Source organism: Aspergillus vadensis (assembly GCF_003184925.1).
Source record: "Aspergillus vadensis CBS 113365 unplaced genomic scaffold BO88scaffold_20, whole genome shotgun sequence".
NCBI classification, from domain to species: Eukaryota; Fungi; Ascomycota; class Eurotiomycetes; order Eurotiales; family Aspergillaceae; genus Aspergillus; species Aspergillus vadensis.
Genome location: NW_020292058.1, coordinates 309751 through 337328, shown reverse-complemented (window position 1 = coordinate 337328; position 27578 = coordinate 309751). Strand labels below are relative to the sequence as shown.

At 47.6% G+C, this 27578-nt stretch overlaps 10 protein-coding genes and 1 non-coding gene across 11 annotated transcripts; 6 read left to right on the top strand and 5 right to left on the bottom strand.

The window, feature by feature from the left end:
- Window positions 1-130: 130 nt before the first annotated feature.
- On the top strand, window positions 131-1119 carry BO88DRAFT_455993 (uncharacterized protein; the record flags this gene model as incomplete). The annotated part of the gene is made up of 2 exons (XM_025710901.1): window positions 131-971; window positions 1037-1119. 2 exons carry the CDS (start codon window positions 131-133, stop codon window positions 1117-1119), a joined length of 924 nt encoding a protein of 307 aa, XP_025560383.1.
- Window positions 1120-2359: 1240 nt separating this feature from the next.
- On the top strand, window positions 2360-3278 carry BO88DRAFT_468980 (glycoside hydrolase family 11 protein; the record flags this gene model as incomplete). The annotated part of the gene is made up of 2 exons (XM_025711591.1): window positions 2360-2637; window positions 2705-3278. 2 exons carry the CDS (start codon window positions 2360-2362, stop codon window positions 3102-3104), a joined length of 678 nt encoding a protein of 225 aa, XP_025560382.1. The 3' UTR covers window positions 3105-3278.
- Window positions 3279-3885: 607 nt separating this feature from the next.
- BO88DRAFT_406665 (DEAD/DEAH box helicase) lies at window positions 3886-5760 on the top strand. The gene has a single exon (XM_025707210.1). It carries the CDS (start codon window positions 4061-4063, stop codon window positions 5702-5704), a length of 1644 nt encoding a protein of 547 aa, XP_025560381.1. The 5' UTR covers window positions 3886-4060; the 3' UTR covers window positions 5705-5760.
- Window positions 5761-6580: 820 nt separating this feature from the next.
- Window positions 6581-7500, top strand: BO88DRAFT_406664 (uncharacterized protein). Its single transcript, XM_025707209.1, has one exon. It carries the CDS (start codon window positions 6886-6888, stop codon window positions 7105-7107), a length of 222 nt encoding a protein of 73 aa, XP_025560380.1. The 5' UTR covers window positions 6581-6885; the 3' UTR covers window positions 7108-7500.
- A 1324-nt stretch (window positions 7501-8824) lies between these two features.
- Window positions 8825-9179, bottom strand: BO88DRAFT_489746 (uncharacterized protein; the record flags this gene model as incomplete). Its single annotated transcript, XM_025712721.1, has 2 exons — window positions 8909-9179; window positions 8825-8843 (listed from the first exon to the last, which is right to left on the bottom strand). Exons 1-2 carry the CDS (start codon window positions 9127-9129, stop codon window positions 8825-8827), a joined length of 240 nt encoding a protein of 79 aa, XP_025560379.1. The 5' UTR covers window positions 9130-9179.
- Window positions 9180-11724: 2545 nt separating this feature from the next.
- Window positions 11725-17538, bottom strand: BO88DRAFT_468977 (uncharacterized protein; the record flags this gene model as incomplete). The annotated part of the gene is made up of 12 exons (XM_025711590.1): window positions 11725-12520; window positions 12580-13082; window positions 13145-13654; window positions 13713-13910; window positions 13983-14183; window positions 14308-14521; window positions 14572-15121; window positions 15209-15719; window positions 15779-16077; window positions 16137-16361; window positions 16436-17153; window positions 17224-17538. 12 exons carry the CDS (start codon window positions 17536-17538, stop codon window positions 11725-11727), a joined length of 5040 nt encoding a protein of 1679 aa, XP_025560378.1.
- A 620-nt stretch (window positions 17539-18158) lies between these two features.
- Window positions 18159-20465, bottom strand: sit1 (putative siderochrome-iron transporter Sit1; the record flags this gene model as incomplete). Its single annotated transcript, XM_025711589.1, has 12 exons — window positions 18159-18520; window positions 18567-18626; window positions 18679-18866; window positions 18920-19013; window positions 19060-19117; window positions 19151-19494; window positions 19541-19634; window positions 19690-19794; window positions 19864-19928; window positions 19978-20053; window positions 20106-20189; window positions 20244-20465. The coding sequence occupies 12 exons, from the start codon at window positions 20463-20465 to the stop codon at window positions 18159-18161; spliced, it is 1752 nt and encodes a 583-aa protein (XP_025560377.1).
- A 1130-nt stretch (window positions 20466-21595) lies between these two features.
- Window positions 21596-21666, bottom strand: BO88DRAFT_t209. Its single transcript has one exon. It is a non-coding gene; the product is annotated as a tRNA-Gly (tRNA).
- A 1027-nt stretch (window positions 21667-22693) lies between these two features.
- On the top strand, window positions 22694-24094 carry BO88DRAFT_437098 (pyridoxal phosphate-dependent decarboxylase family protein; the record flags this gene model as incomplete). Its single annotated transcript, XM_025709604.1, has 1 exon — window positions 22694-24094. The coding sequence occupies one exon, from the start codon at window positions 22694-22696 to the stop codon at window positions 24092-24094; it is 1401 nt and encodes a 466-aa protein (XP_025560376.1).
- Window positions 24095-24378: 284 nt separating this feature from the next.
- BO88DRAFT_369957 (RTA1 domain-containing protein) lies at window positions 24379-25383 on the bottom strand (the record flags this gene model as incomplete). Its single annotated transcript, XM_025704161.1, has 3 exons — window positions 25203-25383; window positions 24896-25144; window positions 24379-24824 (listed from the first exon to the last, which is right to left on the bottom strand). Exons 1-3 carry the CDS (start codon window positions 25366-25368, stop codon window positions 24379-24381), a joined length of 861 nt encoding a protein of 286 aa, XP_025560375.1. The 5' UTR covers window positions 25369-25383.
- A 589-nt stretch (window positions 25384-25972) lies between these two features.
- On the top strand, window positions 25973-27103 carry BO88DRAFT_345667 (Zn(II)2Cys6 transcription factor domain-containing protein; the record flags this gene model as incomplete). The annotated part of the gene is made up of 1 exon (XM_025703304.1): window positions 25973-27103. One exon carries the CDS (start codon window positions 25973-25975, stop codon window positions 27101-27103), a length of 1131 nt encoding a protein of 376 aa, XP_025560374.1.
- Between the last annotated feature and the right edge of the window lie 475 nt (window positions 27104-27578).

The window sequence follows — 27578 nt, the reverse complement described above, 5'->3', positions numbered from 1 at the left end:
AACTTCCTGAGCCCCTTTTCTCTTTGTTCCCTTCCTGAGCCACCACAACACAGACTGTCTACCCTACAAACTACCCACGCCCTCTTTATTTACTACAAGTAACTTCCACCTTTCGTCTATACGTATAATCATGTCTTCCGATCAAACGACCAGCTTCCTCCCAGCTCCAAACAATGTGCAGCCGACTAAGGGTCCAAAATACAAACGCAAATGCCTGCTGTCGATCCTTCTCGGAACCTTTTTCCTCGTCGCCATAGTGGTTACCGTTGTCTGTCTCTCAGTCTTTCTCCCTAAAAAGTTTAAGCACGACAATAACGACGATGGAGGCAGTCATAACACCGGAGTAAGTACTACTCAGGGAAATGACACCCTTCCTATGGATCCCGATGGAGGCACTTACAACGAAGGCGGTCCTCACAATGGAACTGGCACTCATACCGCGAGTGCCACTCCGACCGGTGATGTTCCGCACCAGCCAAGTGCTACGTCTGATGGGGAGGACTCTCAGCGGCCAACTGCAGTTGTCAATGTAACTGACACACAGCCCATACAGGGAGGAAGCCAGTCCCAGGATGGAGAATGCCATGTTGTCAGCAAAGTGTCTTACACCTTCTATGGATATCCCGACAACGACCCTCCGGGTGCAGACATCTCGGAAGACTGTGGCCGCGGCATGGCGGCTGGCGGCATCGGCACCCACGAGAATCCACTGACTTTCGCCACGGCGCCTGGCGAATTCGACAGATGCGAGGTGGTTTACTCGCCCTACCTACAGAAGTATCTGATCAACGAAGACTATTGCGAACAGTGCACTAAAGATTGGAAGAGCCATATTTGGCATGTTGACGTGTGGTTGGGAGGAAACTCAACTACCTACGGCACGGAGCAGCTGAAGTGCGAGAATAGTTTGACTTCGGCGGAAGAGAGCCAGGTCGTGATCAAGAATCCAAGCAGTACTCTGCCTGTTGATCGTGAGTTCCTTTACATGCTGATGTTGTCATATTGTCGTGCTCATATACTGATGATTGAATCATAGTTACCTCGTTCTATCTGGGCGGCAACTCGGTTTGCAGCCTCGATCACATTTTTCCGGATTACGATACCAAAGACTATTGCTAAATGATGATCTTGATTCCGGGAGAGAAATGAATTTGATTACTTTATTACTTTCTTCAAGTTGATGTTTTATTAGCCAGTTGTTATCCATTTTGCTATGAGAGGTTTTTTTGGCTTTGACCCTTATTACTATTTCACTGCATGACAATGATGCACTTCATGTTCGCTTTGCTCAGATACCTACAGAATTAGCGGTGCTCAATGACAAATATTCTAAGTCATACTGAAACGCGTAGACCCTGAGATAATGCCACAGGAGGGAAGAGTATGGTTATCTTACGGCAGAGCATCTCACCAATTCTCAGAATGGAAAGAGCACTGTCATGGCACTATTGGCGCCCCACTCAGTGGAGACTTATACTACAAGGTATCGGGCGGCTATCTGAGCAATCGGATCTTCTTGAGCCACAGGCTAATATCTAAACATCTTATGGCGTCTAGCCTTTTTTTTTTCCTTTGACCGTCGGGAAGCCGGTTCTGCACGGTCTTTTCCCTCGCGTTCTACTTTCCAATTAGGTTTCAAGCGAAGAATCTCATTGGCACCTTCCTTAATAAGTAGTGATAGTATTCTCCTCAAATTTAACGCGGCGGTGGCACTCTCTTGAGTCACTAACGGCAGGAGACACTCCCCTAAGTTAGCACTCGCTAGCATTTTCCTTCCTTAGTAGATACAGGCGGTATCACTTTGTAGATTACAGTATAAGGATTATCATTATGATAAGTAGTACACAATGTCATCATTGGTTTTATATGCCATCCATGATTGGATGAGAGCCAAACTATGGGTCTTACGTAATGAACAAGGAAGTATTCGAGCCAAGATGCTTTTAACACAGCAATAGAGTCAGGCTATTCAGACGGATATCGAGATTCACAACCGGAAATCTAGACCCTTGAAACTCCACTGCCTATTTGAACAGGATTATGATTTCAGGATGTCTGCAGGACCCTAGAAGGCGATTTAGGCTGTTTCGGGATATCAATTCAGCTTTCCAAATCGCCCACGGACGCTCCACCGACTAGGCTAAACCCCATCACAGCGGACGTTTCAGGTACGGCAGGGTCTCACATTTAGGGTCTCGGCAGGGTCTCGGCAGGGTCTCGGCAGGTACCTTTCTTAATAAAGGCTAAATAGCTTCTGCAGAATCATGGATATATCAGGAACGTCTCCTCCGTCGCTGCAGACCTTCTCTTCTGACTCCCAGCCCCATTGAATTAACTCCTCAACCAAGTCTCCTTCAACATGCTTACCAAGAACCTTCTCCTCTGCTTCGCCGCAGCTAAGGCTGCTCTGGCCGTTCCTCACGACTCTGTCGTCGAGCGTTCGGATGCCTTGCACAAGCTCTCTGAGCGTTCGACCCCGAGCTCGACCGGCGAGAACAACGGCTTCTACTACTCCTTCTGGACCGACGGCGGTGGTGATGTGACCTACACCAACGGTGACGCTGGCTCGTACACCGTTGAGTGGTCCAACGTTGGCAACTTTGTCGGTGGAAAGGGCTGGAACCCTGGAAGTGCGCAGTAAGTTAACCTCTCTCAAGCTGTTCCTCTAGGGTATTCTCTGAAACAAATGCTCACATAACTTCAGGGACATCACCTACAGCGGCACCTTCACCCCTAGCGGCAACGGCTACCTCTCCGTCTATGGCTGGACCACTGACCCCCTGATCGAGTACTACATCGTCGAGTCCTACGGCGACTACAACCCCGGCAGTGGAGGTACCTACAAGGGCACCGTCACCTCCGATGGATCCGTCTACGATATCTACACGGCTACCCGTACCAACGCCGCTTCTATCCAAGGAACCGCTACCTTCACCCAGTACTGGTCCGTTCGCCAGAACAAGAGAGTCGGAGGAACTGTTACCACTTCCAACCACTTCAACGCTTGGGCTAAGCTGGGCATGAACCTGGGTACTCACAACTACCAGATTGTGGCTACCGAGGGCTACCAGAGCAGCGGATCTTCCTCCATCACTGTTCAGTGAGCTGTAGATGTCCAACTGTGCTTGCAGGGATTTGAGTGGATGTGGGAAATGAGTGCGATGGTGCTTGCAAATACTGAGCAGTCGTATGATGTGTGAAACAATTAGTTGTTCGCTATCAATGCACTTTTCATATGGAGCCATCAAGCCATCTAGCGTCGTGTTCTTCTTATTCCGAAATAGTACGTTATGAAGTATGTCGGCAGATCGAGGCGCGCCACTATCCGAGGGATACCTCTTTTGGTCTAGTTGTAGCAGTCTGCGACATTAAGATCAAGTATTATGCGTGTAAGCTCCCGTCATATTGTAGCCGTCATTTTAAAGTAGACGACACCGGTTGATCGAGCCATAACCCAGTGAGCTATATTTTTAAAAGCAGGGGTCGAGACGGTTCCGATCTTAGTGATTCCAGTAGGCATCTTCTTTCACACGTTAGAGAGTGCCTCAATTTCAGACAACCAGCAATTTTTTCATGTCGGGATGTCCCACTTATCTCTTATGATCCTTCAACACGTCTACCAATGAAAGCCACTTTTTACTATGTAAGTAAAAATCGACAAGCCCGTCAGCGCCATGGACAAGCTTCGTAAAGGAAAGCTCCTATTCGCTTTCCGATGAAGATGGGCGGCCCGCTCTCCATTTCAGGGCGGTGGGTCCAAAGCAGCCAATCATCAACAGCTTACTAAGTTTTGTCTTGGCAGGCAAATCTCGACGAGATTCAGAGACCCACGAGGCAATTGGCTTCACACCTCCATCAGAACCACCTCCATCATATATCATATATATAAAGTGAAAAGGAAATGAGAAGGGAGCAGACTCACTCACTGTTCCACTACCTTGCTATTTGCAGGTAAAAACGGCCATTTGCCGAATCGTCATACTATAATTTCACTGTCGAAATTTTCCTCTAGCGATTAATTGCAGGTTTTTCTATAAAAATAGAAACTCAACCATCCATCATGCAGAGTCCTGGAACCACCGTCGGCACCGTGCTGTATGAGACCATGGCTGGAAAGCTGAACCCTAAGCTTCTCCAAGCTCTCAAGGTCTTGGGATTCACCCATATGACGCCCGTTCAGCAACGGGTGCTAACTGAACTGCCAGATTGGCGCAGTGACTGCCTCGTCCAGGCCAAGACTGGTACTGGCAAAACGCTGGCTTTCCTGCTACCTACATTGCACTGTCTTCTTGATCCCTCTATGGCACCGCCTAGAGGGCAGGTCGCCACCTTGATCGTTACCCCTACGCGTGAACTGGCCCAGCAGATTGCCAAGTCATGTGATCAACTGACATCGCAAATGGCAGTACCTCTGAAGTGCGACATTGCTGTTGGTGGAACCGCTCGGGCTTCTGCGTTCTCGCGCTTCATGAAAGAGGCCCCCTCTGTTCTTGTAGCAACTCCCGGACGGTTGAAAGATTACCTGTCCGAGCCCGAGGCGGCCATCAAGCTGTCTAACATCCGGACCTTGATTCTGGACGAGGCTGATACGATGCTCGAGAGTGGCTTCCTAGCCGATGTGAAGCACATTATCCGACACATTCCCCCCAAAAGCGCCGGATGGCAGGGAATGTGCTTCTCTGCCACTCTTCCTCCCAAAGTCAGGGATGTGGTCAGTGTTGTGCTCAAGCCAGGCTACAGTAGCATTTCTACTATTGATGAAAACGAAACCCCAACGCATGAGAGAGTCCCCCAGTATCATGTGCTGATGCCGTCTGTGGCAGATTCTTTTACCACTCTTGCCTCCCTTCTTCAGTTGGAAACGAAGACCAGTTCGAAAATCATCGTTTTTGGCGTCACGGCAAACATGGTCAGTCTGTTCGCAGCTGCCTTTTCTCGGGGCTTGACGAAGTTGAGTGTGTTTGAGATTCACTCCCGACTCAGTCAGAGCGCTCGCACCAAGACTACCGCTCAATTCAAGGAAGCGGCTGCTGGCATCCTCTTCGCGTCCGACGTCATTGGCCGTGGCATGGATTTCCCCAACGTCGACTTGGTCATCCAGGTTGGCTTGCCGACCAACGGCGAACAATACGTCCACCGTGTTGGCCGTACAGCCCGTGCTGGCAATGACGGTCGCGCCATCATCCTCCTCACCGAAGCGGAGACCTTCTTCTTGAGAAACAATCGCCACTTGCCCATCCAACCCCATCCCCAGACCGACGCCATCATCGAGGGAGCTGCCTCGTATGCAGAGACCGTCGCGGAAGCTATGTACACGATTGACGAAGAGAAGAAGCAACGCGCCTACTCGTCTTTCATCGGCTTCTTTGCTGGTTCGGGTCTCCTGAAGCAGCTTCGTCTCGACAAACCGGGTCTTGTTCAGATGGCCAATGAGATGGCTATCCAAGGCATGGCATGCCCTGAACCCCCTGTCATCGACAAGAAGATCGTTGGCAAGATGGGGTTGAAGGGTATTCCCGGATTCAACTATGGACACGGAGGTGACTCGGTTCGAGGCTCGTCTTTTACGCCGCGTGGTCGTCCTGGTGGCAAACGCGATGCCAGTATTGGTGGGCCAGGCGATGGCAGTGGTTTTGAGAAGAGGCAGAAGAGTGCACGCGGCAGGGGCCGTGGAAGGCGTGGAGGGGGCCAGAGATCAGCATAATGGACAATCACTGGTTAGTGTTAGCATTCTAGACAATAGACAATAGACATACCATCATCCTTACAGATCAACTAGACTTCACTGAGCAGTCTCTCACAAGCTGGATATAATCGAACCTCCCTGAATTAAGGCTCATTCCAGTATGTAAACTCCGATAGACAACTCATTTCGTAATTTTTCTTTGGCAACTCACAAGCCCATTGTCACGTCACGTTTACCCGCATCGCTTCTTTCTCCGCTTTCTTCTCATTGTTCCCTCCATTCTTTTACTAACAAAGCCTCGTTCCCCTTCTTTTCTTTATGCTTTCATTCCAGAAGCCGCACGATGCAAACTCTGTTCTCTGCAGCAAAGCGCACAATTCTTGTCTCTCTTGCGAGTATCCCAAACTATGGGTTTTACGGCTTGCTCCCACGGTCATGGCAGCTTGGCCGCGAGAATTTGCGACACCAACCTATAGAACAAAGGTTAAGCTTTCGATCAGTGAGTTCCAAGGATGCTCTTCGATCTTAATAGGATGATTGTGCCTGATACTGCGGTACAAACCAGAGGCAGTGCCTTCAGGTCATACAAGCTTAATTGCATATTCTATGTTAAGCTTTACTCAGCCATCTTCGAGATTCTCTCCGGCATCGATATGAGAATTATACATCTTTATTGCGGCAATGACCAGAAATGCAGTGTTCCAAAGTAATATAAGCCTAAATGCATATTTTGTCTTTCGTTTTTTTGTGTCATATCTTATGACGGACTCTCCATCTTCCTACGCTACACCAAACAGTTTCGGAATTTCTCAGTGATTACAGTTCCTAACATATATCACTCACAGTAACTCTCCAGATTGACGGTATACTCCTCTACAATAGACGCTGCAAGATGAAATCCAGCGATGCATTTCTCACAACACCGGAGAAAGCAGCTTCAGTATCTTCCAGTTATCAATCCCCAAAGTCAAGAATCAAGTCATCTCATCTATATAAACCATGAAGAAACCACACCAATCTGGAAATCATCATCGCTCACAACGGTCTTCACACCCTGACATCTCCAGCTCCAGCTCCAGCTCTCCTCCAGACAGTATCTAAACAGTTGTCCTCGAGAATCCCACTCAGTCCAACCCAAGATACCACTAACATATAGTATACCCCACCGCAGTCTGCTACCGGTATAATATATCTCCAAAATGTCTGACAGAACCGGCTCCACCAACAACAACAATAACAACAACAAGTCCGGAGGTAGTACCAGCGGCGGTGCTCAGATCAGTGAAGCGAAAGCCAGCATCATCACCAGCCCAAGGAACATCAACCAACTGAGTACCTGGGGCCAATCCGCCCGAGACAGACGTCAGGGAGGTAACAAAGGATCTGACAGTAAGGGACCATCTGACTCTCCTTCCAGGTAAATGGGGTAAAAGCTTGTCTGCTGCTATCCTGTCATACCGGATGGCCAAGACTTTACCGACCGACCGACCGAAACCGAATCCGGTCGGGTTGATCGGAGCTTTCTTCTGTCTGGACCCACATACAAGAGTCTCACCCTGTCTTTCTTTCTTTCTTTCTGTCTGATCGCTCCTTTATCCGTGGGTCCGTCCTTACAAAGTAGGTTGCAGTGATATTCAGGAGGGTCCCATCAGAGTCTCCACAGGTCGTGGCATCATGGACTTTGATGTTCTTGCTTGCCTTGCCTTGCCTTGCTATATATAGTAAGTAAATCCTGTGGGTGGGTTCATGGGTACTTAACTTTGCTTTGAGTATGTCATTGTGACTATACTATAAGGAAGGGGTGGCATCATCCGACCTTATACATAGATGCGAAGTAGTTACGATGAATGAATGAAATTATGAATGGAAATGAATTCTCCTCGTAGTAGTAGTAATATGAACTACCCGAAAGCAGACATGATACGACATGACATGACATTAGTTAATCGCCGTAGTGTAACATGAAACCACCAGTCCAGTCAGTCAGTCACCATGACAGAATTACTAAGTACCTTAGGGGATGAAACACCACTTGATCAATGCTGTGCAATAAATCGCTCACTTACATACTACTCATGTTACTAGTCAGCTCCGTACTACAGTAAGCACCGCCTTGCGAATGCGAACAATGGTAAAGACCGCCCCTGATTATAAGGCTCTAGCTCCAACCCAGCGATAATGAACACATCACTATAGTACCCCTGATACTAAGTAGCAGGCCATCCATCCCAAAAATGATCTCCATACCACAAACTAGTATACATCAAAGTCCCCACCATAATCAATCACCTGCAGAAAACGATCAAACCCCCATACCCATACCCAACATCCCTAACTACAGACTATCATCCCAACTATCGAATAAATTAGTTCCGTGATTGGCCGACATTATTCTCCACTGATTTGATTGACTGATTGACCCGATCGCCGTGGCGTAGCCTTACTTTAGTGGCGTGGCGTGGCGTGGCAGGGCAAGGCAAGACAGGGCAAGGGCAAGGGCCGTTCTATCCGAGCGGGAGAACTAAAATCGTTAGCGTCGGGAGGGAGGGAGGAGAATTTCAGGGATTGTGAGTGGTTGCTAGATAACTTGCTAGTTTGTCGCTAGCGTTATCTTGTGAAGTGGGAGTTGTGTCTGGGCTGTTCTAGAAAATTGAAACCGGTTTGAGTCACTCATTTATCTAACTATCTAGTTACTTCGTAGTGGAAGTAGGTTGGTGTGGATGATGTGCGTGTGATGAACAGGGATTATTGATTAATTAATTCAATTGATGAATGGTATCTTCAGAACAGGTTTTTCTGCAGAGTGCATACATAGTACATAGTATGTAGGAAGGATTAATGTTCCGATCGATGTTATGTATAGTACCCAAAATTTATATTCGAAAGAAGGTGAGATAATGTAAAGCGTGCATATCCCGCGGGTATTAATTAAGTATTATATCTAATTTATCCATAACAATCATGACATGATGCAAAAAAAACCAATGCTCCCAACTATGCAATCCAATCCATCTAAACACCCATGCTTTGCTTGCTTTGCTTTGCTTTGCTTTGCTATATTCCGTCCAGCGATTCATTATTGTTGATTATGTTGTTTTCGTTCGTAGTGTTGTAATGTTGTTTATAGTGTGGTGTAGTTCAAGCGAAGTGGAAGAACCTATTGTTTCATCGTTAGCATCAAATCCCAGAGTCATTCATTTATAGGCAGTGGTATGAACATACTTCCTCGAGAATCTAGCCTTCCACTTCTTCTCAGACTTGTTGCTGCTGGCACAAGAATCCAAATGCTCCTGGGAGGCGTTGGTAGACTGGACTTCCTTGGCGAAAGCAGCATCAATGACGTTGCTGTCAACGCTGCGAGGGGTGCTGCAGGCACTGCGACGAGCCTGCTTGGAGCCAAGGCCGTAGGATTCAGGGCCGATCAAGGGATAAGGGATAGTCATTTTGATGGTGGTTGTTTTTGAGGAATGTGGGATAGACTTGTGTGGAGGAGGTTGTGGAATGCGATGATGTAGAGAGTAGTAGTAGAAGTAAGAGAAGCTTGCTTGCTTTGCTTTGCTTTGCTTTGTTGGATGGATAGTAATTCCAAGTCGCAATTGACGGTACCAGAAGGGAGTTTATATAACTTTTTTTTTCCTTTGCGAGTAGTACGTACTCTATGACTCCTTGTTCCTGACTTGCGCTATTTTGTTGTCCCATCCGATTTTTTTCTTTTCCTTTTTTTTTTCTGCTGATCATGCGAACAGTAAACCGGCCCCCATTCCAAAAATAATTCGACCGTCCGAACGGCACTTTGGATCCGAACGGGCGATTGCAAGGACTAGAACGTGGCTAGCTGCTCTGCTTTGGGTTTAGTCATGGCAAAAAACGGGAAGCTACTACTATAGCTAACTAACAAGCAACGCCACCCTTATCAAATCACGCATAGAAGAACAAGTCTGCTTCAAGTCTAGAAGGAAAAACTTTTCTTTTCCTTTACCCAACACTTTGACCTACACCCAACCACCACCACCACCACCACCAATATCTTCATGATAGTAGTAGTATCTACTCGGTTAAATCGGCGCGTTGGGTTGATAGATTTTCGCCATTGCAATTATCAATATTATTTTATTTTCTTCATAGAATAGTCTCGATCACCAGACAATCTACTACCAAAGTTGTACGTAACTCAACCCCCAAACCAATCAATCAATCCCCCCTTGAGGAATGCGAATGCGAGTACTAGTTGTGCTGTTGCAACTTACAACACGGGATCCCGACCGGGAGGGAAAAAAAAAGAAGGTGTGGCGGCAATCGGGTTCACCCAACTACTTACCCCCATTATTCTCGCTTCCCGTCTAGCTGTGTACCATGGCAGCTGAAGGGGACAGAACTTTCCGATGCTGAAACTCTAATACTTAATTCTCCGATTCTTTTTCTGGTTTGAGGTCTAGATGTGACACACACACACACACCGTAACTACCAAACTAGATACTTTCTACCATATGACTATACCATCATACACATACACATTACACCGCCTTAACAATATTGCAAATGCGATCGTCATTCCACACCACCAAAGTACACGTATTATATAGCAAAATCGGTCAGAGGCTCCTCATTCCATATTTCTTTTCTTCATGATGACGAAGCCTATGATGATGATAATGATGTACACGATATCTGCCAAGATGCATACATACATCCCTTATAGACCACAATAGAAGAAAAAATGTATACTAGTAACTAGTACATACGTACTTGATTTACTGGTAGCGAGCAATGCTTGGTCCCTTTGCTTTTTGCCGATCAATTAAGAAGTATGGTCCAGGACGGACCACAAGAACCAAGCATGAAGAAGAGTGGTTAGGGTAGGCTGGTCGACGATAATCCGGATAACGGAACGGAACGTAAAATCATCAATAATAATAATAAGAATACCTAATCCATGAATCACCCGCTGATTAGATGGAACCATACAATCGATGCCTCTATACTTCCTACATGAAACTCAAAAAGTCAAAAGGTCAAAGTCCGCGGCAAATCGGCACCACCACCACGCCAAGCTAAAAAAAATGTTTCCCTGTCACAGGGATATTTCCGCCGCCCGGACCTCCTCTTAGTTTGAAGTTGCAAGTTTGCAACAGGTTGCTACATCCCCCTCAATTCCTCATGTTCTGGGCATTCCTGTGTAACTAGTCGCTCGTCATCGATCAATAGCATAGCATGGCATGGCATGCAACCGTTTTCTTTCACTTGGAATTGTTTTAAGGGGTGATCATCTCATGTGGGATGGGATTAATAGATCAATTGATGATGACGACTACTACTGATCTTCTAACATAATTAAATTGTCGTATGAATGATGTTGCTCACTTGTTCTACTATCTACGCGCCGCCCCGATCAGGCGACGTGGATTGGTGGTGGTGGTGGTGTTGGTGTGATGAATGCTTAGCAGATGAGCTGAGCTGCCTCACCCCTGTTGATCACGCTCTCGCCCTGATTTTTCTTCTTCTTTCTTCCTTCGATCGCTCTCGCCTCGTCCCACCGGACGCTAGTTAGATACTCAACTCACTCACTCACTACTACCAAGTTTCCGACCCTGGCTATCTATCTAGTTAGTCTAGCTGGCTGGCCCGCCCGACCGACCGACCGGCGACACCTGACTGACTGACTACTAGTCTACTAGTTATCTACTGACTGCCCAACCGAACTAACTAAACAGCTCTAGATGGTTCGATTTCATCTACTCACTCCCTCACGGTCGCATCACTTCCACAAACTAGACTAGAGGACTGTGTGTTACTACCGGGAGGCAATATCTTCGAAAACATCGCATCCAATTATTACTGAGGGATTTTTGATTATCAGTTTCAAAGACACCGACGAATACGGTCGCTTGGATAAACCCGTGCCGGTCGGTAGTGTATCAAAGCCATTCGGAATATCCGTGTTGATTCATTCTGTTGGCTAAGAAGCACGCCATAATCAATACCCAAAGTCCATTCTGTGGGCTGGAACAAAGCAAATCATAATAGCAGGTTCGGACTTTCAGATTCTCAACACCGTGTACTGGACATGGCATTTGTCAAGATCCGATTTCTCAATGATCTCGACCAGACTCCGACCGCTTTTGTTAATTTTCCCCGTCCAGACTGCAGTGAAGCTCTCCTTCGCTCGCAAGATCAGCTTGTGCAAACTGTTCTCCGTATCCTTCTTGTTTCCTCCGACCACTAGATCATATTCATGGTACTCCGTCTCGTCGCCTAGAACGCTACTGGACAAGGTGCCCTCGGCTTTACTGTTCGGAGTCACATAGAGATGTCCATCCGAGTCCTTATCGCTGTCTGTGTCCTCCACCAGTTCGAATTCATTCGTAGAGAACAGACAGACGTCGTCGCTGCCACTGGTCACAATTATTCGTGCGTTGGGGATGCTGATCTCATCGCCTGTGGTGTTTTCGCCCTTAATGGTGATGCCTGTCACTTTGCCGGATTCATAGGTAACACTGGGGATGGTATAGTCAAGTTTCGGCGGAGGTGCCTTTTCAAATCCCCCAACTAGGCCTTTGGCTACATGGTCGATGAATTCCTGCACCGGGTCGGGAGGTGGGGAGCCACCGAACAAGTTCACAAACAGGTTGATTAGCATCATCACAATGCCAAGAACCGCGAGCACAGCCCCGAGGATTGGCAAAGCTGTGGCAAATACCCCTGTGACTGTATAGAGTCCAATGGATGAGCCCACTTCCACAATATCCAAAACCACGGTGAGTGTTTGCGAAAGCAGTGCGATCGTGTTGATGATCTTTCCTCCCGTTGTCAATTTGTCCCAGTCCTGGACCAAACTGTTTCTTGTTAGTGGATACCAGATAAGTAAGCTGCGGAGTGGAATGAGTGAACCGACCTGAAGGTCATTGCGATAACTAATCCAATGCCCAAGAAAGCATTAAGGATCTTGACGGCATTCCCAGATACGTTCCACTTTCCCACCACTTCCTCCCCACCCGCTGGGACATTGTCTGGCAGCTTATCTGACCCTTCGTTCCAACGTCCTGCATTGTCACCTTCGGTAGCTGGGCCGTCTGGGAGCAAGTGGTCGCTAACAATCTCGTTGAATGTGCCTTCGCCATTAACCTGGTCCGACATCTCAGCGAGCCCGCCTCCACTTTCAGAAACAGACTTCTCAACTCCCTGGTTAAGAGTGGCGGTATCTAAGGCGTCCTCTGGAGTTGCGGCAGTATCTCTGTTTTTGTAATTATTCCAGGCATCACGAGCCTGACTGATGCCATTCACAACGGTTGTTATCATTTCTAATATTACCACTGCTTTCTTAGCGTCTTCCATGGTGTCCCAATCTGTGATCAGCCCATAGAGACTCGACGCAAGTTGGAATACGTAATACGCGACCTAGTGAACTTTGATTAGCTCTACCTTGCCCGGTACTATCGCGAAGAGTCACAACGGCATACCATGCCTATCGTAGCGAGCGGTTTCAGCTTCTTAAGCCCTGGCAAGCTGTCACCGATAGCTTTTGTCACCTGGTCGAAGCTAGCTTCCGCCAATTGAAACAGCCTCGTGCCTTGCAAAGCAACCGCCAGGCCCTTGCCCACCGCAGTCAGCCACTTCTTCGCTTCTGCAAAGAACACCGCCCCCTTCTCCACGATATTGCTAGCCCTGGCCTCGGCGGTTGCAGTTTGATCAAGTCCATTCGCCTTTTCAAATTCTTCTATGTCCTTTTCCAACCCCTCGCGCACATCCTCTTCGACAGAAGGATCTCCCTCAAGGACACGTTGAATGAGATCCTTCATCGAATCATGTAACCATTGGCCAGCCAGGTCCTCATCTGGATCAATGTATGGATAGTGAATTTGACGCTCACTGGCGAAGCCAACGAAGTATTCGAACCACTGATCAGCTATTCCCTCCGATGGTGCCAATGCGTCAAGGATACAGCACTCGCGGTTGATCACATTTACGCTCTGCATGAAACATCGCATCAATAGATGGCCATAGTATAAGCGCAACGCTTTTACTTACGCCCTGGATAGGATGTGCTAGATACGTCAACATTCGGCCCTTATCCTTCAGAGCGGCGTAAAGAGTGCAGGCCCATTCCGTCGGGTTATCGTCGAGATATTTATCCAGTATGTCTTTATTATATTGTCGAACTGCCTCAACAGAAGCCCGGCGGTTGATTTCTGCATATTCCTTGGACTTTGCAAGACACTTGTCACCCTACAAGAAAGAATGAAAGCGCATTAGCATTCACTCATTCATCAGAGATTTGCTATGTCGCCCAATACTCACATTTCCGTCCCACCAGTACCGCATGTTCTTCTTCTCCTGCTCTGTGAAATTATCTTCATACTTTTCATATCGCATTACCGACTGACATAGAAACGCGGGGGCGTACTTCTCTCGAAAGAATTTCTGCAGGTCTGACGGGAGGTTTTCTGCCAGACTCGAATTTAAATTTGTGGGCTTGGCCTGGCCCGTCAAATCTTCGCGCTGATCGTCATCCATGTGGTAGAACATCATCGATTTGATGAGCACTTGAGTCATGTTATGAATCTGTGCCGCGATACTTGGTCAGCTACGGAAACCAGTTCGTCCTGTTGGTCATTGAACTTACTGCAACCTCATCATAGCCATACGGATTGAGAAGCTCATCAACTGTAGGCTCTTGCAGTAGATGCAACTGTTCGGTCACATCTGCTGGCTGTAAGGCCGACTTGACCGAGGTCGGCGCAGTCAAGTTCGCACAATCTGCAAACGCTCTAGATGTCTTCAATCGCATATCATAGATCTCAGAATCATCAATGTCGGAAGTCCCACAGATGTAATGTCTGCATATGTTAGCACATGAAGCAAATCATATGGCACATTAGCTACCTACCTATCTCCTTTCGTGTCACGCATCAGAGGATTGTAGTCAAATATGGCCCCCTTGACTGTGCGTAGGTCCACATCATAGTCGATATATAATGACTGGAATAGAATCGGAAGAGTAATATCAATCCCCAACTGAGACTTGAAATTCACATTCAGGGTGTTGACGTCCATCCCAGCGTCGGAGATAAAAGGTACGACGCTGGCAAGGTTGAATTCCACGGTTGCTCTGGTCCTACCGTCGTCCAGTATTACCTCCCAGCTATCATAAAGCCTCTCGAACTCTCGATTGTATTTTTCGTTGAGTCTGTCTCTGAGCTCGTCAAGAATGGGTACTCTCGTTTCTGTGGTCTGGGATCCATCAGGTGGATACAGAAAACCCCATTGCACGTCCATACCGGAAATAGGATCCTTCGGTTCATCTATTGGTTCATCCGGTGTCCAGGTGCTCTTGTCGTATTGCATTGAAACTGTGATAACGGGTATGTATTCCCCTTCATCGTCGCTTTTATTTTCGCTTGCTTGTCGCTTAGCGTGAAGCAGCTGGATCTTCTTTGCTACGCTTTGGGGCAATGCCTCGAATGCTTGGACGTCCTTCTTTGAGCAATCTTCTGGTGCATCTGTGGTAGAAATGAGTACCACACCCTTGCCTGACAGCCCATGGCTGTAGAGAGACAGAACTCCATGTTCAAACATATCTTCCTGAACTTTGCGCGTCCATCGAAATGTTCTCTTATGCCGGTTCACCTTGCATCTGATCTGAGGCAAGTCATTTATAAGAATACAGTCATCTATGACGCTCAAGTCGGGCAGCGTGTATGCCGAAGGCAAGTTAGCGTCGCCTATTGCGACCAGCGAAAATCTTCTTTGTATCCTGTCCAGAGGGATGCCATTGGGTAGCTGTCGAGGGTTGTATTTCATCGCCTTCAGCTGGTCGCTAGGAGAGACCAGGGCCGGGAAGATCTCGGACCTTGAGATTGGGCCTTCTTCTCTGTTTCCATAACTTCCAAAGAGTTCGTAATTCAGTCGCTCATGGATAGCTTGAATGTCGTTCTTCGTGAATGTCGAACTGAGTTCGTGAAATGACGCAAGAAGTGAGAGTCGCTTCTTCGGTGGAAGGGCACGAAGAGCACGGGCCGTGGCTTCCACAGCTCTCTGAATGAATCAATTATAAGGGCGAAGCAAATTTGGTAACAAGAACCGTTTGAACTTACGTTGGGATCATTGATGGCAAGAAGGTAACCGTTCGCGTGATGCGATTGCTCGCCTGCCCACAGCGACACGCTGTATACGGTCTGCTCTGTTTCGGGGCCCACTTCTATGGATCTTATTTCCACAATTTCGTACGCATTGTTATCGAGACTTCCAGCCAGGCGATAGAGAATATGTCCTCTTCTCAGTGGCCCAATATGGGCATGTGGACAACTCGCTTTGGCGGAATCGGGGTCTACCGCTCGAAGTCCAGTAGTAGTGTAGAATACCTGCGAAGGTGTTGTGAAAGGCTTTTCACCGTCTGTCATTTCATCAGTTAACTTAATATTGCCGAAGAATATCAATGAGTGTGGAGCTTACTGAAACCGACCGAGCACACTTTCAGAGACTTTGACGCTACGGTGCCATACTCTTCGTGGCTATATCGTGGCGGCTTTGCGGACACAAGGAATCGGTTGTTGTTAGCAACAGCCTCGATCTGCTTTGATTCACTTTGAGAAAGATTCAGGTTCGTTCCAGATAAAAGGCTAGATTGTAATTCCACTGGTATAAGCGGAGATAGATTCTTGTAATTCGAGGACGTAACTGTATCATTAAAGTTAGCTCTGACCTCATTCCATAATGTCCACATGAGAATAAGCCGGGATGGCGAGCCTAACCCTTGTTGATCCAGTCTGTTAAAGCGCCAGTATTACGTTCTCTCCATGCGGTGCGTACACCATCACGCCAATTCTCGGACATGTTGTAGTAGAAGGTCGTGTAGAGCTTCTCGGAGTAGCTTACAAATTCGTTGATGATAGCTTTTTCGTCAATCAACCTCTTCAAACTTGCTTCGATGCTGTCGAGGTATGAACGAAGTTCTGGAAATAAATCTGTATCAATCGCAGCCATCACTGCCTTGTAGAAGAAGTTCAGTGCGTCAAAAGTCGACAGCGAGCCTAGCACAGAGCAATATGCCATTGTCGCGGCTATACCACAGTTCTTCACAATGTTATCTGTCTCCACTTCATCGCGCCGTTCCTGCTCATTCCATGTCACAAGAGACCAGGCATGGAGTGCTTTAAAGCTTGGTCTGTCTTTCGAGAACAATTTAAATATGTCAAGCCATGCAGTTTTGTAATACAGATAGTCCGCGACCAGAAGGGTTGAAATGCTAAACAAATGATCAGACCTTGTGGGATCAGTCAAGGCAAGGTTGATGATGAAAGATTTGGTTTGTATTCTGTTGATGAAGTAGTCTGCGAAGCCGGTAGTGTTTGCCAGCTCCATGAGGCTGGGATGGCCATTGCTTTTGAATTTAGTATTGAGATGCTCGGCAAGACACATCGACATAAGGCCTCGGAGTACCCCTGGGGTAAAGACAGGATAGAAGAGAAACTGAGATCAATGGCCTCCTTGTTAGCTACTGCTGAAGCAATTAGCAGCCATAATGAAGTAATCAACTGACCGGTGCCAGTTGCGCTGCCATAGCCACCTGCCAATAGCCATCATCATCAATTCTCATAAATTCGGTAGCAAGGAACCAATTCCCCAGCCTGCTGAAGTCATTTCCTGTGTCCATGCCATCAAGCTCCTGGTTGTGACTTTCATCGCCAGCAGGGTATGGTTGGTCAGTGCCAATGTACTTTCTCAGACTGTTGAAGTCACTATTCCAGCGAGCTCGGAAATGAATTCGACGGGAGAATCCATCAAACGAGATAGCAGGGAGTGTCTTCAAATCCGCCAGGAGGTCCTCCCAGATAGCATCGAATTTGTCGGACATGATCACTGAATATCCTATGATTTGGTTCGAAGCAGAACTAAAGTATGTGTAAGTAGGACTGAAGTAGAAGTAGAATAGGACTGAATAATAGACTACCAAATCATCAAGTTGGCTCAGCACGCCATGAGAGGTAATGTGAAGAGACCATCTCTCTCTGATCTTATTGCTACCTGAGGTAGCGTTATTTTCACATTCCCTTGAAATGCAATACTTAACGTTGACATCACCCAGATGAGACACAAGCTCTCTGGATTTCCGGGAAGAAGACCAAATGTGCGCGTATGTGGTGGTTGTTTTGCACAGATCACAGCAACCAGTTGACGAAGTTTCCATGGAAGGTGGCTGACTAACGAAGTCGCGAACCTGTAATTCAACGAGTTAAGCCAGTTCTAGTCGCATCAATCGTACGATACATCTCTGGTTCTCTCCAATTACTCTGTGATAGCACGATTACTCTGTGATAGCAGCTTATGAAAATGTGGTAGGTTCTTCAAACATCATATTTTAATTAGCGAATGAGGAAACAGGATATCATCAATAAGCATTAAGCAATCACAGCTCCCTGCTACAATTCCATAAAAGCCATCTATGACCCCGCACTGGTATGTTGTCATAGCCGATCAAGCTTCATCAGTATCCTCTTCCGCATGTGCAAAACTTTGCTCTTTCGTCAGAACCAAGTTGCGGGTGCAGAGAGAAAATGCAACCAGCGGCACGGTCAAGCAAATGCCGGTAATGCACAGCAGCCGCTGCGTATGCTTGTAAGCAGCTACCACGGCATCACGATCCGGGGTCCCAATCGGGTAAGTAGTACTGAATGTGAACGGATCCTTATATGCTTGAGCTGCCATTGTGGCGTTACCGAGTCTACTGTTTAGCTCTCCGGGGAGAACCTGGGTCCAGACCGCCCCAGAAATGCTTCCTCCTATTGCAGTGCCGATATTGTAGCAGGCTAGGAATAATCCGGTGACAACGGCCAAGTCTTTCTGATGTCAGTATTAGTCTAAGAGAAGATATAGGAAACTCACGCTCATGCTTGGTGGCAGCTTGGATGCTGGCTTGCGCAGGGTAGGGAAACAATCCACCAGCTAAACATAGTAGTCAGGTTAATTCAACTTCAATTGGTTTATCTGGACTTACCAATCCCTAATAGGATCTGGGCGCCAACTATGCCCGAATAACTGGACGATGTGGGCCCTCCGCGGTAGTAGATTAGGATTCCATAGGCCACCATGAACAACAATGTACCTCCAACTATGAATGGCTTGAGTCGCCTGACCTTGTAGACTACAAGGCCTAGAATGGATCCAGTGAGGACACTGGCAAAGCTGTGAAGGACAAGCTCAACGTCTGTATAAGCGTTCAAATTCCGGCAACTTACCTATAAAGGGACCTGATCCTGGTTGCGCTTGTAATACTCTCACCAAAGCTAACAATGAGAACGGTGTAAAGATATTCACTTTGAAGAGCCCATGCTGCACCTCGTTAGACAGAGTACTGGCAGTATATGCCCCCACTTACCGGTGTTTAACATAACAGCAATTCCCAAGGCACCCCAGACCGCTCTATCCTTGAGAAGCTATAGACCCGTTAGTATCAGGGAACCCCAGACCATATACTGGCTACTTGCCTTAAATGGGACCATAGGATGCTTGCAGGTTCTCTCCCAAATAACCCATACTGGTATACAACACAGCCCCAAAACGAGAGGAACGATAATCCTTGCTTTCTTCCACTGGGAATTCAGGCCGCCGGCTATCGTGAGAGGTACCAGAATCATGGCAAGAAAAGCGATCATCAGGATAATGCCAACCACGTCTAGTTGCCAAAACAACTCAATCGCCAGTCGCCGAACACCCAACGTGCGAAAGGCGCCTGCGATATGATCCACTGTACCATCCTTCTTGGCTCTGTGGTACACAATGTAGAGAACCATGAGAAGAGGGAGCGTGCAGACTGAAACCTGTCAGAAATTGACTGACTGGTGCGAGGATATACTCACTAGGATAGATTATTGCAAACATGCCGATTCCCCAGCGCCATGTAGTCACTTTCAGCACAGCCCCAGTTATGTTTCCACTAATCCAAGTGTTGATCTACCGGCATCAGCTGGGCTCAAGTACTTCATTATCTCCAATTCGTCTAACTTACCAAAAATGGAAGTGTTGGAATATATGAGAACAACAGACGGGAGCGAAGCGACGTGACATCCGCAACCAAAACCTCGACCAGCAGGATAACAGCCGTGTATCCAATCTATTGCACACCACAATGTTAGTCGAAGTGTAGCAGTATCTGTTTAGCCAAGTGGGACTCTCAACTCACCTGGTAAAGCACGGCGCCCGCAGCAAACTGCTCCACCGTACTCGAAGACGCCTCAACAATAGTGCCTATTTGAGTGTTAGAACACACCGACTCAGGATGAATTGCACTCAGTACCAAGAGTGTAGAAAAATATCGAGACCAAAATCAACTCCACTCTCCCAAAAACATCGGCGATCTTAGCTGCAGTCGGCTGCATAATAAGGCAGATTAGTTTGTGAATTACAAGACCAAGGGGCACAAACCTGGGCTGCTGCTGCAATGACTGCTCTGAGAATATCAACACTCGATAACACACTATGTGATTCATATGATGCCGTAGCGTATGGCTAGAAAACCATGAGCATTGATATAGCTCGGTGAGCATGCTGGCGGAGGCCAACCTGATAAGTGCCTCGCAATAGGCTATCGAGGCCGTAGACATAGGCAATGAGGAAAACGCCACAGAATAGAAACACACGGTCGAGGATATGTAGGTGAGATGAAAGAGCCTCGATCCGCTGGACACCTGGACTTCCAAGTCCTGGTGTTACGCCAGGACCTTGTGCATCATGAGCCGAAACGGGAGTCTCGACGGCATGAGAGCACTCCTTGTTATTGGACATTGTAGCTCTGGCCAGGTTCGTCTGTTAGCTATCCAAATTGAGACTTGCAGATGATAGCAGAGAAGTGGTGTGACAGAGAGTGGGGGATTCGGGGGGATAAAAGATTGTCGGACGGTGGTAGGAACGTCAGCGGCCATCATCCCAGCATCAGCTAACCCCTAAGTGACGGGAATAAAATCCCTCTTTCATCCATTTAGTAGACAACTTACTTTCTATCTTATCTGATGATTGAGGTTGAAGTCTGTAAGGACCCCACTTCAATCTGATAATTATGTTGCATTATTGTAGCTAACCTGCACTGAAAGTAATCACATGAACAGGAATTTCCTTATTGTTCTTTTCGAATTAGTGATCGGTGTGTCCATCATCTCGTTAGTATTGCAGGTGTAGGATCAATATTATCATGATGAGCAGCTCTCGCCGACTTGACGCAAATCCGAATGCTACTTTCGTCATGTGTATATGCTCAGGCTATATCACCACATGGCGCGCCAATTCTTGATGAGTCCATTTTACAGTTATATGCGCCTGGCTAGCATCATGCTGAGCAGCTGAATAGTATGGAGCAATCAGCATGACATACTTCGAGTATTCAGCGACCTTTGGCAAGTATTAATTGTCGTCACCCAGTCCACCCGACCGAGCGCGTACCATACATTTACACCGCTTCAATCGCAATCCTCGGAAACGACTACCAGTTCCCCTCAAGATTTCCAGTCTTGTGGTACGCATGATGGCTTGCCGATCGCGTTTTCGGATCACCATTGTTGTGCATGGCATGATAATTGTCAATGAGACCCTTGTGTACCCTGGCCCTTGTGTTGAGGGTGTGGAATGTTACACAGGCTAGCTTCTCAGTATGATAGACATCAACAACTTCCAAAGGAGTCAGTTGAAACGTTGAAATGGATCAAGGAAGACAGTGATGGTGTATCTCGCATTCGTGGACGAAACAGTACAGCCATCAATTGGAAAGTGGCTCGAGAATGAGGGACTGTGCCTTCAACAGACGGAAGTACTAAACTGCCCTGTAGATAAGAAACAATCACGGATAAGATAGGAGGGCGAGAAAAAAAGATAAACCGGGTAGAGTAAGATTGAAAAAGAAAACCTTGAAAAAGAAATCGCATTGCATCATCCGTGAATCGAACACGGGCCTCATCGATGGCAACGATGAATTCTACCACTAGACCAATGATGCTACTTGATTGAAAAGAGCTGTCATGTTTTGAAACATAACCTAGCAGATTTTGAGGTAAGCAACTTCCAACGATCGTCATCCACTGCCCACAATGTCATGGCATAACCTTGACCATATGACCGACGTGTACTAATCAGATCGTCTTAATTTATACGGTACCTAGACCATCATTTCACCCTTCCAAGCTCACTACTTGGGAGAGGGATGTAGATACCTACCACTAACAATAGACTTTTTGTGATCATCATTTCCAGCAGAAAGGTTGGTGACATATTTTATTGCAAGGGGTGGTTGCACACGTGTTACACAATCATCATCTTCATCCATCCAAGCTATGCAACTCAAAGCCCAGTTGGGAAAACATCATGCGTGCTGCTAAATCCAGTGCTCTTTAGGGCACGGGGTAGAAATCGGCGACGCTCTGGACACAATATGTTGAGAGGGACAAGAAGTGGTTATGGTACTCTCCAACCCGCAGAGCATGTTGAAGCACCGTTCGACAAGCGCGTTTACCACCAGTGCCCGGCTCGCCATCAAAATAGCCTAATAATTCCTGATAACTTGCATAATGTCCGGAAAGCCTCCCGGTAGCCTGATGAAGCCTGACCCCAATGATCAAGTTATGCCAAGAGAAATCTTGATCGTCAGACATGTCGCCGAACCTTAACCAACGATCCCTGTTTTTCAGAGGCGACAGCAAGAGGTTAACATTATTCTTTGCCAGCGCAGAAAATGCACAATGTCCTGCAAGTGATAGACAATTCCTAGCTAAAGGGTGGAATGTGCCGGTGGCTACCCATGATTTTTCCGGTGCGGCTGCTCGCATTAACTTCTCCTGCATATCCAGTGGGTGATGGGCCCCTGGTATCATGGCGCACTATAAAAGCAAGAAAAATGTCAAACCCCGCGAGTATTGATGTCGAAAACCATCCAAAATTGCATAGCGCAGTTATTCTATTGAGACCGGGCTACATTGATCCCTAGATCTTGCCACATACAGCGTTAGTGGCCCTTCACCATCTTCGCTATGGACGGAATCGTGAGAGAAGTACTCCAAGGGCTTTCGAGTATTGTCGGAGACAAACTTCAATCTGATCAAGCAACCTTGGTCAAACGTCCAACGAAGGAGCAGCTAGTCAAATTGTTGAAGTCTTCTCCGCCTGACCAAGGGAGGTCACTGGAAGACGTTGTGAAAGAGTTCGAAGATATTCTCTCCTATCGATACAACGTCAATCACCCAAGATTCTACGCCTTTGTACCCTCGGCAGCCTCTCCTCTATCGTGGCTGGGAGATGTCATTTCGACTGCCTTTAACAATTACGCGGGGAGTTCAGAGTCGGGTTCCGGTATCTGCGCGGTAGAGGAATCCATCATTCGCTGGGTAGGCGAAAAGTTTGGACTGCCTCCATCAGCAGGGGGACAGTTTGTGTCTGGTGCCTCCCTTGCTTGCCTAACTGCATTGACTGTTGCACGGGACCAGCTTGTGGAAGATGACATGCGCACAAAAGCAACAGCATATGTGACAGAGGAGGCGCACTTCTGTATAGCAAAAGCGCTTCGTATAACGGGCCTATTGAAGCAACAGATAAGAACGGTGCCCTACAATGCCGAATTTCAAATGGATCCGGAGAGTCTTCGCCGGGCTATCTCACAGGACATCGAAAACGGGTTGAAGCCGTATGTGGTGATCACAACCTGCGGCTCAACCAGTACCGGAAGTGTTGATCCTCTTGACGCGATTGCAGACATAGCCGCAGAGCACGGAATGTGGATGCATGTCGACGCTGCTTATGGAGGATCAGTTGCTTTCTGCAAATCGCGCAAGGACCTTCTGCAAGGTATCGGCCGCGCTGACAGCATCGCCTGGGATCCTCACAAGTGGCTCTTTCAGACCTACGGCTGCAGTGTTGTCCTTTTTAAGGACAAGTCCCATCCAAGGGAGAGTTTCGCCACAACCGCGCACTTCTTACGTGATGTCGAAGACGGCTATGTTGAAAATCCCTTCAACCTCGGGATCGAATTGACACGACCAGCTCGTCACATGAGGCTTTGGTTCTCCCTACAAATTCTCGGGACGGACATGATTGACCGGATGATTCTGCGCGGATTTGAACTCTCAGATCTCGTTCAGACTGAGCTGAGTAAGCTCAACGAGTGGGAAATCGTCACACCTAGTAACATGGCTGTTATCACCTTCCGTTTCAATCCGCCTGGAAAGAGTGCAGAGGCCATCGATGATGTTAACAGCCTTGTATCCAAGAGAATGGCAGATGAGAACATCGCAGTCGTGCTCACCACCCGCATACGTGGGGTTGTCTGTCTTCGGATGTGTACCATCAACCCACAGACCACAGATGACGACATTCGCGATACAATCGACGCTCTGGATCGGAAGGCACGACTGATTAGCAAAGGAATCATAGGTTGAGATAAATAATGCTGAGATATATAAGCATAATACTTACTGCTGTAACCAGGGTTGTTTCGTTGTCTGAATTGCTTGAAGTGAAGGGGGCAAGTGGTTGCGTAACAGTTGTCGCTTTGCTTTAAAGGTTGATCTGATCAGCTGACTCTTAGTTGAACGCAATACATCTCTTGCTGAACCATCCTGTCACTACACGAAGACTGCTTAGAATGTTACCATAATCACACTTGACAGCAAATTTTATGAATTGCGAAAAACAAGAAGAGTATTGTATGGTAAATATAGTATCAGCTGATGGGTATCGCGTTCCCATTCAGCCTTTCGAAGCGAAACCCTTTGCTAACCAGCCCGCCCGACTTCAACCAAGCATTAAGCTCGCTCGGGTGGACGACATGGAATATCAGCATGACCGCAAACATTAGCAAAGCGTCAAATACATAAAGGTACGCCTCGTGAGAAAGCAAATATCCTCCGAACCCTTCGATATACTCGATGAGACGGTAAATCGACCGCACAAGGATGAGCACGCTGGCTGAGTACAACACCCAGATAAGCTTCTTCCAGTTTATCTCAAGGGAGTACGGCGTCGGACTTTGCAGCATGCGGTGGTGGAAAACTGCGGTGGTGATGATGAAGAACCCGAAGAAAACAATCTGGACGACGAGACCGACAACAATGATATGCGAACCGTTTTGAGCACCGCTTTGAGTGTGAGAACCCATGAGACCAGCTCCTGCAGGTAGAAGATTGAGAGTTTAGTAGGTGTTCGTGGCATTGTCTCGGCAACTGCGGAGATGTCCCTACCTCCAGCTTGGAGAAGAAATGAGAGAACGTCACCGGCGACGAAGATCTTGGTCAACCATTTCACTCGAATGAGGCTGTGATTCTGAGCATGGAGAACAATGATCAACCTCCCCAATTCCATATATATACTAGCCGCGAAGAGAGCAGGCGCAACCAGAGGTAGCAGTGAGTTGATCAGGAAAGGACCCATGGTCCAATTGGGGGATTGATTGCAAGAGACGGCACGGGCGCAGTAGCCTGCGAACTCAACTGCAGTGAACCACGTTAGAAATGCTCAGTATCCTTGTATACAGTTCATCTTGCTTACAGTATCCCCCAATGAGAAACGGTATGAAGAACCATGTTTTCGTCCGGATGAGCTGGAACGTGTGCAAGAGTGTGGTCAGCAGGAAGCAGATGATGAATATCACTGCCGCTGCTAGAGACGGGTAATAATAGTAGTATTCAAAGCCTGAACGAATTGCAAGCCCCATTTGGATCAACTTGAGTCTCCTCTCCGTGGACTACTTCAAACGTTTCCTTCTGACAGAAATATGCATTTCAGCGCGGAGAAGTCTGGGGCACGGGCAGGCCAGCTTTAAAAGGCATCATTTCGGTATGATGTGGGCTTAATCATCCATTCGAAAACTATGCCCTTTTCAGAAAGAGAAACGTTATCCAAGAGATAGCAAAGGGCCTTCGGTCCCACTGGACGCGTCCCCGATCTGAGCATAATTCAGTAGGCGATACGCTTAGTCATTGAAATTCATTTGAGATCGAATCCTCATTAGCCAGCGATTTGGGCATATCGATGATTGAAGCTGGGCTTCCGTGGTTATGCAGATTGTTCACCTCACAGCCAGGGGAACAAGAATAGATGGGTGGAACCAAGGCAATTGCTGATTCGCCGCGAAGAACTGGTTCCGATGCTTCTTCGAAAACCATTCCGGAAGAAGGATAGTTTACGGCTAAAGTTGATGCCTTAGGCCTAAACGCCGAGACGCTGGGATTTCCCCAGACTTCGCTTCCAGCAGCGCACCATATCGGCACAGAGCGACGGTTGCTATCTGCATGGTCTAGGGAGATTAGGTAAATGGCATGCCATCTCGACGGTCTCACACCAAATCCCATCACGGCTGTGCCCAGTGCAAACATCGTCGGATAAAATGCGACGAGTTTCGACCTATTTGCAGCTCGTGCCATAAGAAGCACATCAGGTGCTCATTCGAGGGTGAATTCACCCCCCAAACATTGCATCACGGCTTTGCTGCCTCTAGTACCCGTGTCGATCTCATCCCGAGAAACGACAGCTTCCAGCTCCCACTGCTGGATTTGGAGCTCTTGAATCACTGGCACGTGGCGACCGTGCGGACATTGGTACACGACAAATCCACAGAGAAGGTGCTGCGGGAATTCGTCCCACAGGAGGCTCTATCGCATCCGTTCTTAATGCACAGTCTATTGGCTCTATCTGCACTTCACCTAAGTCACCATGGCCCCGTCGAGAGAAAACACAAGTACACCGAGGCCGCCATGACACACAACAACATTTCGCTATCTTTGTGTAAACCTCTTTTAAACAACGTGACTTCGGGAAACTGCCATGCTTTGTTCGCATTTGCATGTTTCGTCGTCATGTTCTCGTTTGCTGCGCACGGACCAAAGGTCGACCCGGGAGCTCAGCATCTGTCAGCTGTTCTTGAGGTCTTCATGTTAATCCGGGGAGTGGCTTCAATAGTGGCACAGGCTCGCCCATGGATTGAAGCAGGCGGTATGCGAGATGTACTGAAACTCGGCGAGCAGCCGCGTGAAGAATCGAAGACCGCGCATGCGCGGGAACTATATGCTCGCATATCGGACATATATGACAATCTGAGACGACCTTCTCGGCCGGGATGCTACGATAGCGAGAGCTTAGTGATTGAAGAATCCGTTCAACAGTTCCTTGACCTGCTGCAACGGGCAATCAGTGTAGCAAACCCGGCTCCTTCCATCATGATGAGATGGCCTGCCGTGATAAATGCGAAGTATCTGGATTTGTTGCAAGCAAATCACCCCACGGCACTGCTCGTACTTGCACATTATGGTGTTGCACTTGAGCTGATGGCTGAGAATTGGTGGTTGGATGGATGGGGTGCGTTTTTGGTGAATACCGCGTTGTATCGTTCGGGACCAGACATTGGGCCAGAGCTTGTTTGGGCCCGGGAAGCTATAAGGCGGCAGTCATAACGGTCAGTCGTCCAGTCCATCTTCATAGGAAGATTGGATCGAGGTATCTTTCACGGTCGCATGATATGGAACCAGACCGCCCATCTTCTCGAAAGCACCCGTTCGTCAGATATTAAACGAGGTCCACTATTGTGAGAGGCTGCATAATACCTTTCCTCATAGCTCAGGTTCCTCAGATGGGCACCAGTCACATATTCCCAAGCGCCAGGAAAACGACTTGAGGCATGCTTTCTAAGAGACTCCGCCGCATTTGTGAATGCGAAATAAATCAAGCGTCAACTTAGAGAAGAGGATGTTACAGATGGCCTGAGTCTTCTGCCAATAGAATTTATGGATCCGGTAGCTCCGTCCTTCTCATAGTAATGGCTCAGTGCTACTTGAGAATACCTCAGCATGGTCTAGACTCAATAACTCAATCCCGCTTATTCGATACTGCACTGTATTTTCCCACCATTTCGAGATTCACTGGGAAGTT

Excerpts from the sequence above, each read along its gene's own strand:
- BO88DRAFT_406665 (XM_025707210.1), top strand. The coding sequence starts at position 4,061 with ATGCAGAGTCCTGGAACCACCGTCGGCACCGTGCTGTATGAGACCATG.
- BO88DRAFT_406664 (XM_025707209.1), top strand. The coding sequence starts at position 6,886 with ATGTCTGACAGAACCGGCTCCACCAACAACAACAATAACAACAACAAG.